General features: G+C 40.9%; 1 protein-coding gene across 1 annotated transcript in view; it reads left to right on the forward strand.

The window, feature by feature from the left end:
- Positions 1-2,565: 2,565 nt before the first annotated feature.
- Positions 2,566-10,996, forward strand: part of LOC307185477 (uncharacterized protein) — a gene marked incomplete at its 3' end in the record, with an annotated part of 156,211 nt that continues 147,780 nt past the window's right edge. The window contains exon 1 of the mRNA XM_079919804.1: positions 2,566-2,860. Within this exon, the coding sequence (XP_079775930.1) occupies positions 2,825-2,860 (36 nt within the window). The 5' untranslated portion in view covers positions 2,566-2,824. The remainder of the gene's footprint in view (positions 2,861-10,996) is intronic.

The raw sequence follows: 10,996 nt of genomic DNA on the forward strand, positions 1-10,996 counted from the left end.
AAACTGGCATCCAAATCCCGATAAGATGGTTATTTTGAGACTTTAGTCTGCCATCTTCTTGGCTTGCCAGCTTTCCGAATAAAGTCTTATTTCTTGCCTCAACACCTTGTCTCCAATTCACTGGCCTGTCGTGTGGCGAGCAGAGAGAGCTTGGACTTGGTTAATAGTTGTCTCCAGGACCATATATGGTCCATGAAACCTAAAATATTTACTACTTGGCCATCTACAAAAAAATGTTGTCTAAGTCCTGGACTAGAACTCTGGACCCCAGGACTGTTGAAGCATCAGCATTCCCTTTTAACTAATGAGGAAATGGAAAAATGAGAGGTGACATGACTTAACCAAAGTAAGAAAGTGAGTTATTGGTAGATCTAGCCCTAATACTGTCAATAGGTCATGTTGATTGAGTGCTTTCTGTATGCTGGGCACTACAGTAAACACTCTCTTATGTGTATTGTCTCATTTATTACAACATCTGGTAAGGTAGGTGCCTAGAGTTTTTTTTTTTTTTTCCATTTTACAAATGAGGGGACCATAGTGGGCTCTCTAAATTCAGGTCCATCCAGAACTTCAGAATGTGACTTTACTTGAAAATAAGGGTTTTTGTAGATGTATTTAGTTAAGGACCTGGAGATGAAATCATACTTGATTTTGGGTAGACCCTAAATCCAATGACTGGTATCCTTATGAAAAGAAGAGAAGACACAGAGACACACACAGGAAAAAGGCTGTGAGAAAATATGGAAGCAAAGATTATAGCTATGCAGCCAAGGAACACCAGGAGCTACTGGAAGCTGGAAGGGGAAAGTAAGGATTCATTACCAGTCTTGGGAGGGAAGGCAGCTCTCTGACACCTTGATTTCAGACCTCTAGCTTCTAGAACTGTGAGAAAATTATTATTTTTGTTTTAAGTCACCCAGTTTATGGGAGTTGTAGGAAACTAATACAGGGGCAGAAGCATAGAGAACTTAAAATGCTTTGCCTAGACTCACCTAGATCAGCGCAGAATTTGGCTCCAGAGTCCACGCCCCTCACCATTATACCTCCTTCCGTCCAGGTCTAGGTGGCTCCAGCCATCCAAGCAGTCAGCTGGGGAGCCTGAACAGACAGCACTCCCACTGAGCACAAGCCACCTGGAATTGAGCAGAAGTTATTGGACCAACCTCATGTGCAGGTGTGGGAATCACAGCATTGCATTATTTTACCATGCAGCCAAGTGTCTCTAGTACAGGGAAGTGAATTTACTACCTGACCTACACACTAGAGAGGACACCTGCTGTATTTATTGGTTCAGACAATTCATGGGGCTCAAGGCCTGCTGGGATAGGTGCAGTGCTTCTTGGAAAGCAGTGTTTCCTAGCTTGAGATCTGTTCTGAAAGCTGGAGAAGGGCCTTTAAAACTTGAAAAAAATAAAGATCCCGGGTGTCACATCTTACCTGGCTGCCCTCAGGCCCAGGAAAGATTGGGCAAATGGCTGGTTTTGCATTGAATCTGTAATATTTACATAGCATGCCTTAAATCACTAAGAAAAATCACATGCATCATTAAATCCCAAGAATAACCCTATGGTGTTTACAGATTAGGAAACTGAGACTTAGAGAAATGGTTAAGTACACTTGTCCAAGATCGCAAGGCTACTAAACGGCAGGTCCAGAATTTAGAGTTAAATGTTCTGAACCTAAGGACAGCTCTCTTTCCCCTACAACAGGGCTGCCCTTTATGGTAATTCTCTCCTTCCCTGGGTCTTTGCCCCTGATTTGGGGGACTCCATTCCCAAGACTTCCAAAGGCTCCTTATCATGGTCGCTCCTCTAGACTTGCTTTTCTCCTCCTCTTCCTCCCTCAGCAGAGATCCAGCCAAGGCAAAGCCCCCAGCTGAGGCTCAGGACAAAAAGGTCTGCTGGTTGTGTGAGCACAGATTTTGCCACACTGCCACTCTGACCCTGAAACATGGATTATCTTTCAAATGGAAGTAGTCTGGATTCTTGCCCCTTTCCTCTATCAAGCCCCACCCCATCTCCTGGCATCCTGGCTCTCACTTCATCTTGGAACTAGTGTGGAGTGAGGTGGGGAACAGTAACAGGTCAGCCCAACCCTCTGTGAGGGGGCTGGAAATGCCCCAGGTCATTGTGCCTCTTCGTGACTGGTGAGTGTTTGCATTGCTCTTTTCACAGAAACATTCTTTAGTTTGATTGAAATGTGTCATGTGGGAATTTCCAGGTCAACAAAGGAGGTATTTTCAGTTGGGAGAAAAGATGATTTTGGCTCCTTTTGGCTCATACCAAGTATGCACTTAATCTACCAACATAGCTCCTCTTAGAACTTCAGAAAATGAGCTCTGGACAGGAATGAGGTATTGGTTATGATGAAAGCACATTCCATAGGAATCTCTGTCCCAGGGGATCCTCAGAAGATCTCTGTCTGAGGACAGATTTTAGCAACGTCTAATGACATTTGTTTACATGACAGAGGTTTATTGGAAATCTGTGTGCCAAGTTGAGTGCTCATGGCTCTAATTACAGAAACTCCAACTCAACATGGCTTAAACAACAAAAGATTATATCATTTAGACAGGAAGGTCAGGGTTAGGGTGGGTCTTGGGCATGGAATGTGAGGCATCTGTCTCTTCTCTGTGATTCTCTTAGTTTTTCCCTCCTTGTGTGTGATGGTGTTTTTCATTTATTTCTTTTTTGTTTTTTTCATAGCTGGCTCCCTTTAAGGTCATTACATTCTTCCATGATCATGTCCAGATAGAGACAGAGAGAAAGAAGAAGAACAATCACCATGTGTCACACACTTCACTAAAGAGGTTATGTAACCTCATATGTTACCTCATTTCCTCCTCACAACAGCCTATACGGTAAATACTATTATTCTACCCATTGTACAGATGAGAAGACTGAGGTTCAGAGAGGTGCCCAATATCACACAGCTAATAAGTGATGTGGAACTCTAGCCCAAATCTGCTCACCTGTATGCATAGGTTCCCAGGATTCTAGTCTCCCAATGCTGGGTTTCCATTTCATGGTTGAAAGATACCACATGCTTTAAATGACCTGATGATCTGGTAACAAAGTTGATATGTGATAATCAAAATTGCAGATCTAAAGCAGGAGTTTTCCAACTTTTTCTACAAAGGGATGGATTGTAAGTATTTTCAGCTTTGCAGGCCATTGAGTCTCTGTTGTAGCTGCTCAACTCTGCCCCTGTAGAGAGGTCAGCCACAGATGACACAGAAATGGATTGAATGTGGCTCTGTTAACAAAACTTCATTTACAGAAACAGAAGTTTTCCAGTTCTGAATCTTAACAAAGCAAGCCTCTGAAGATATGGTATTTGAATTTTCTGGCATTCAGGGTTCTGGGGAAAGGGAAACTTGTGGCAAACACTGTGTCCCTGAGTCCTTTACTTCCTTCTTTGAGTTCATAACTGTGGTCATCTTCTGTCTGCCTTCCCTCTGGGACATTGTGTGTGAAGTCCCACTCTGTGCCTTTACTTGCATTCTCCCAGTCACCTTCATCAATGCCTATGCTCATTTCTCATACCCCTTGCACGTTTCACTTCCTCCCCAAAGGACCTCTCTGCCTGGTTTTAATCCCCTTGAACTCTACCCACCATACACAGCAAGCTAAGAGGTGTTCCAAAAGCAAATTTGACATGCCTTTCCCTGATTGGCACTCTCCAGCAGCTTCCCATTATCTGTAAGATAAAATCTGAGCTTCTCACCAAACAGAGTAAAGCTTGCAAGCTCTGACTGCCCTCCTTGATTCTCCTCAACTAAGACCTGCTGTCCTAGTAACACCAAAGTGCTTTTGGCACACACCGTACCCATGCCCTGGGTTCTTAATCACCTGGATAACTCTGACTGGAGTGTGATTTCAACTTGCACCACTCAGATGTGCAAGGATGCAACTCTCCTCCTTTTTCGATGTTCTTTATGAACCCCGGTTCCTTATTTCTAGTTTACTCAGAAATTCCCATTTCTGCTCATGGTGGAAAAAATTTTCCTGCCACTTTATAGCAACTCAGTCATTTCTGGACTTAAACATGGTTAACTCAGAATGCCAATGTGGTTAATTTAAGACTCTTCTTCCTATCCTGTCCTCCAGGGTGATTGGAGGGGGTGATGGGATGATGGGGATGATGTACCTCCTCGGCATCATAGGAAGCCATTTGCTGGACCCTGTGCCTCATTTCTTTTTGGTGGCTGCTTCCTTCTTTTGAGGCTGCATCTGTTGCTGTCTGTGATCCTGCTCTTGATTCCAGGGTCTACGCATGACACACCTTTCTCCTCTCCCCAGCTGGTTGGACTTTTATCTTCTTTGGGGTGAAAAGCTGTTCTGTCATTATTCGTTCTTTCCTACTCTCTGGATTATGGTATAACGTCTACTTTGCATCATTCAGTTATTCTCTAGAAATGAACAGGCAAGTTTTTGAAATTCCCTTGAACACAATCAGCCAACCAAATCCTCAAAGTTTTCTCCCTGGAAGGGTGACTTTTCAAATCTAAGAATTTGACTCTGTGTTTTCAACTCTGTCCCCTCCCCATGAGGCTCATGAAATATAGAGGGCTTTTGCTCCTGGCTGACATCTCTCAAAATATTAATGCTCAGCATTTAGTATGTTACCTCTACCATGAAACCTTTGCTTATCTCTCTTCTCTGTACTCTCACAATGCCTTGCCAACAGTCCTATTTGTAGCCCTGTGTTCTATTACAATTATCCATTTATTTGTCATCTCCCAAACAAAGTATGGTCATCTTAAAGACAAAGGTAATGCTTTTCAATTCTTTATTTTTCCAGGGCTTAATACAGTTACTTGCATACTATAGCTGCTAAAAAATATATTTTTTGTTGATGGAGTAACCCATGCAGCATCCCCTTCAGTTCACTTCAGTTTTCTGCTTCGTATTGTTAACTAGATTTCAAGGCTGTGTTTTATCTTTTCAGTTAGTCATAAAGTCCTTGAAGTCACCTGTAGTGTTACTATAACTATATTTTTCTTTTTATTTTCCTAAATACCCCATATAGAATTAGGTATACATAAATACTTGTTTTGTTGATTATTAAAATGACCTCCCTTTTTAGGAGAAAATAAGTACATGCAATTTATAGTAACATTCTAATTTTGTTCTTCAGGTAGGTCATGTTGACTTTGCTGTGTCATATATCATCGTTGGCATTTTAGTAATTAGATATTTGTCAGATCTCCCAGACTATATGCCTGTGTTTATTTTAAGCCCCTCTGTTCAGCAACTCCAGCAGCGGTTTGTGCTGGAGGGAAATTTAATACGCATTGAATGATGATCAGATATTGGTTGACTTCCACAAAATGAGCTCTCTAACCATTCCCTGGTCTGTCCCTGAGAACTTGTCTAAATTGGAGAGGGCGTGCTATGCATTTCACATGTCCCCTTCACCTCATATTTGGTCAGGGAAATATAGTGTTAAGAAATTATGTTAATTAGCTATGGGACATGGCGCTAGTTACTTCCTTTATTTGGAAACAAGTTTGCTCATCTGTAAAGAAAAGAGGGAAGACAGTATGATCTCTGATTTCTCTCCATGCAGTATAAGACCCTTACTTCAGATGTAGGATGTAGGTACTTGGAGAAGGAAGTGGGGAACCGGCAAAGGGTTGACAATGGAATAGCTGCCTTGCTGAGCCAGCTGCTTCACTCTGCAAACCAGTCAGGAGTCCAATGTTGATTGAGCAGCGACATAGGGGTGCTGAGAAGCCAAGGGTTCCAGAAAATAGCATCTAGTGCTTACCAGATGCCAATCACCATGCTGGCCACTTTCACATAAGTAATGCTTACAACAAGCCTAAGAGAAGGTTTTAAATTATTTTTGCCATCCTTATTTATAAAACAAGGAAACAGGGATTCATTGAGGTCAAACAATGTGCACAAAACACACAGCTAAAATATGGCAGATCCAGGATTGGAACCCACATCTAACTCTAAATTTATCCACTCTCTTTCCCTTCTGCTGTGTGATTCCCAGCACTGGTAATAGCCCTCTATCTTTATTTAAACAACAGTGTGATTTTAGTGCATGTCATTAGAGGCAACTGGGAGCATCATTAACACTTTGGGCCACAAGGGTACCATTTAGCGCAATGAAGCAGATATCTTTTCATACAAATAATTTATTTGTACCAAAGTTTTCCACTTGAGCACATGAAGTGACTTGGGCTAATGTATTATTTTATATTAATGAGGTGGTTGGAACTCAATGTATTTAAGGTTTATGAACTTTCAGATGAGCTTCCAAACATTTTATTTATTTTCTAGTGGGTTTCAAATAAAATATAACCTATATGATTCTTATTCATTTACACATTTGCTCTCATAAAAGCTGTCTGATTGAATTATTTAATGTCCACTGCTTATGTTCTTCTTTAAAGGCCATTTGAATTATCTTTTTAAAACAGAATGTGTTGATTTTGATGCCAAGTGTAAATGAATTTGAAGTATAAAGAAGTTTGGAATTTAGGGTGAAGCATTGAACTCGGGAGGCTCTAGTCGGCTTCCAACCTTGGCAAATGCATTCTTTAACCTCTAAAGCAGTTATATCGGAGAAATCCAGAGGGATAACACGGCTCTAATGGAAATTGTCAACAAAATTGAAAAGAAAAAAAAGAAAGTGTAATTTAAAATCCAGAACTTGAGAGATCCATAGCTCTAAACAACTGAGGCATAAAACTCAAGAAGACTTCAAACAGCTTTACTCTGCTGACCAATCTATCTTCTGATAGCATGTAAAACCCAGGCTGAGAAGACTGTGCCTAAGGGTTTCAGGGCAGTAATTCCAAGAATGATTTTGCTAAAGGAGCTGACTGGCATTCAAAGAAGAAAAGTAAGGCAGGAGGGAGAATGAGCGAGCGAGCGAGAGAGCGAGAGCGAGAGCGAGAGCGAGCGAGCGAGAGAGAGAGAGAGAGAGAGAGAGAGAGAGAGAGTCAGAAGGATAGAGATTGAGAGAGTTACAGAGATGAGGAAGGGAAGGAGAGAGAGAAGGAGGGAGAGAGAGGGAGGGAAAAGAGGAGAGGAGAGGGGTAGAGGGGAGTGGGAGCTGTATTTAAAGATTAAAGACTTGGGTTTGAATTCTGGTTCTGCTATTAACATCTTATAAAATGTCTAGCAAATCACTTGGATGAGTCTGAACCTCAGTTTCCTCATATGTATAACAGGAATAAGGATTCCAGGCCTCACAGTGTAGGATTAATTAAGGTGGTGAATGTGAACAATTCTGAAGCTGTAAAGGGTGATGCAAATGTGAAGATTGTTAACCCCTACTTCCCTAATGGTGATACACAATCCTTAACTCCTTGTTGCTCATCCTCTCCCTTAATTGGCCTGTGTTGCTCCTTTGACCACAGGTAAATCTTTCCACATTGCTCTAGATCTCATGCCTAGATTCCATCTCCTTCTGTTGGTTTTCACTCTATTGTTTATTTCTGCTCTTCTCTATGCTTTCAATTGGTTGTTCATTTTTAGATCCTTTTTAGGAGACTTTAAATATCCTTTGACCTTCTAGTTGTCTCTGGGCACCATTCCATATTTAGGATGCTTGAAAAATACATATACACAAACTGCCTTCATGTATTCACCTCTAAAACTCTTCTCAACCCATTCTAACATGGCTACTACCACTTCCCACTCTTCTACCACCCCCCTAAAAATTGTCTTTCCCAAGTTCGCCAAATGGTCTCCATAGGTCAGAGTCCAATGGACAGTTTTTGGTCTCATCTAATGTGACTTTTTTGCAATCCACACTATCGGTCATCCCTTCCTTCTTGAAATACCCTTTTGTTGGGGTTTCTGTGATTTCAAACTCTCCAGGTGTTTTTGCTAGCTCTCTAGAAGCTCCTTTTTGGATGGCTTATTCTCTTCCTACCGAACTCTGTATGTTGGAATATCTTTGGTAACAGTGCTGGGACTCTTCTCTTCTCTGTCCATACTCCCCTCCAGGCATCAGAAACCTTCTATGTACCAAACGCTTTCCAGTTCATCCCTCTTCCAGCCTCTCTCTCATCCAGGCTCACATTTCCATGCCATCTCAGCAATTCTACTTGAATATCACCCAGACATCTTAAAATGAATATGTTCAAAATGGAACCTGTGGTTTTCTTCCAGATATACTTTTCTCTCAAGCTTCTCCAGCTCCATAAATGACCAGTTGCTCATTTCTGAAACCTGGGAGTTATTCTTGATACCTCCTCTCCTTCACTGCTCACATTAAATTCAATACCTAGTTCTGTTAATTCATCTTTAAAACACTTTTGAGTTGGCCTACTGATGTCAGTCTAGTTAAAGTCACCATCATTTCTCACCTGCACTAGGGTGCTGATTTCCACACAGTTTTCCCCACTCTTTCTGTTGTCCTTGATTCTATTCTTCACACGGCAATGAGTGGAGATATTAAAAAAAATTATATTCCAAAAAAGCAGTTTTTTGCCATTCTCCAATTAAAATCCTTTAATGGGGTTTCCAATGGTGCTTACTAGGATATCCAACATTTTTATGACAATCTGCAAGGTTCTACATGATCTGACCTTTGCCTGTCTCCCTCTAACCTCAGCTCACTCATCACTGATTGTCTTATTCACTGCCAATCATTTTTGCCTTGGAAGTCTAGAGCGTAAAATTTTCCTGTGTGGCCAAGGCCAAAGCAGTATAAAGGATTCAGAGTTGTGATGCCAGAAAGTAAGAAGTGTCTTTTCTTTTAACTTTTGTAGAAAGTATTTTTATATGTGGATCGCAAGAAGATTTGGGGAGAAAGGAGAACATTTAACAAACATTGACAAATGAGATTTTCAAGGGCTTCTTTTCATTTGTGATAAAATAGAGCTGGGAGGGAGCCTAGAGATCATCTAATTCAACATCTTGCTTTGGAAGATGAAGAGACAGAGGTTCAGAGAAGTGAAATGACTTCATGAGATCACAGAGCTTGTTAAGTTTCATATAATGTAAATAACTTTTGTATTAGGTATAACTTTGAGTGGACCAAATTTACCTTTCTTATGCTAAAGTTATCTTTTGGTCTTCAAATGCTTCACTGCTCTTATCATGGAAAAAACTGTCACTTGTGTGCTCCTCTGAATAAGTATAAGGAAGGGTATTGTAAAAACACCACTTATAGTTTAAATCTCATTCTTCAGTGAAAATAAAAGAAGCTTTCTTTCTTTAAGAAACTTTAGGCATAGTGAAGGAATACACTTTCCAGTTAGAGGAATCCAGAAGCCTTTTCCTCTTGTACCTAAAATCCTATCATTCACAGGATATCCAAGTATCAAGCTGGTGGTGAATGAAAAGAATCAGGATGTTTTTTCCCTAAGCCTCAGTTTCCCCATATGTGGAACAAAGATTATGTTCATCTTATAAGTGTGTCTATGCTACAAAATATGGTGAAAAATAAGTAAGAAATATAATTGATGGCACCAAAAATCTTTTATTTTGCCCGTTTTGCTATCTTGCTTCCTTGGTCAAATTATATAGCTAATTATATCTCTTCCCTGTAAGTGAGGGCCCTGAGGAATATGCATGTATAGACACACACCTGCACGTACACACACACAAACATGTAAACACATGTGTGATCTTAGTCTGTTTGGGCTGCTATAACCAAGTACTAGAGGCTGAGTGGCTTATAAACAATACAAATTTACTGCTCACAGTTCTGAGGCCAGGAAATCCAAGATCAACACACCATCAGATTCAGTGTCTGGTGAGGACCCACTATCTCATAGATGGGCATCTTCTCACAGTAGCCTCCTATGGCAGAAAGAGTAGGGAGTTCTCTGAAGTCTCTTTTATAAGGGCATTAATTGTATTCATGAGGGCTCCACCTTCTTGTCTTGATCACCTCCCAAAGGCCCCACCTCCTAATACCATCACCTTGGGGGTTAAGTTTTAACATATGAATTTTAGAGGGAAAGCAAATATTCAGTCTATAGCATACACGTTCCACTGGAGCACTTATCATAATTGTAATTATATAGTAATTTATTTAAATAGACGACTAATGCCTGACTTTCTATCTGAACTCTAAGCTTTATGTAAGCAAGAACCATTCTTGCTCTGTTCTCTGTTGTATGTGAGCACCTACAAATATGTGTCTATTCATGCTATATTTATTTTTGGGGTGTTCATTTAAGTGCCAAACACTTTTCTAAGCTCTGAGTATCTGGTCATTTAATAAAGTCTCTGGTTTGTGGTGCTTCATTCCAGTGGGGAAAGACAGATGATCACACATCTCTGTTCTTCCATTTACTAGCTGTGTGATTTTGGGCAAATTATTTAACCTGTCTGTGCCTCAACTTCCTGATATGCAAGATGAGAGAGAATTCTCCATGCATCTCTCATGTTTTTGTACCTTTTGCTAACAGCCTTTGTTTTTGACCAAGTTTTCAAGTATACCTGTGTAGCAGACAGTCTTGGAAGGAATAGCATCTTCCTTTGTGGAGAGGACAGAGTTCTTTCCTGACGACTATAAGAAAAATAATGTCTCCCTCTGAGGCAAAATTTAGGCAGGTTTGACAGTGCCCTCATTATAAGATTGAGGGTTTCCTAAGCTCTGGTTCTATAAATGTCATACAGGGCCCCAGTGTACACAGCAGCCACATGGATCCACCCGCCTCACCCCTGTGGGACTTGGGGGAACAAGGGTAACTGACACACACATGAAGCTCATGCCACCTGAAGTGCTGTGAGTAATAACATCCTTAGGTGCTGAGCCAGGAGTCTCATATCTTCTGACAGCATCTACATGTGACAGGTTGCCTTGTTAGCTGGCAAGCAGGGAAAAACTCAGACTCTTTACAGTTCTCGATAATATTATTAATTCCTACTCCATAATGTCATTACGAGGATTAAATGGAATAACACCTTTGTACTTGCTGTTACTTTTTCTGGAATGCTCCTTCCCCCATCCCTGATTGCCATGTGATATTTGCTCACTCGTTCACTCACGATCTTTAGGTTTTTTCTTAGAT

The sequence above is a fragment of the Stenella coeruleoalba genome (assembly GCF_951394435.1).
Source record: "Stenella coeruleoalba genome assembly, chromosome: 4".
Lineage (NCBI taxonomy): Eukaryota > Metazoa > Chordata > Mammalia > Artiodactyla > Delphinidae > Stenella > Stenella coeruleoalba.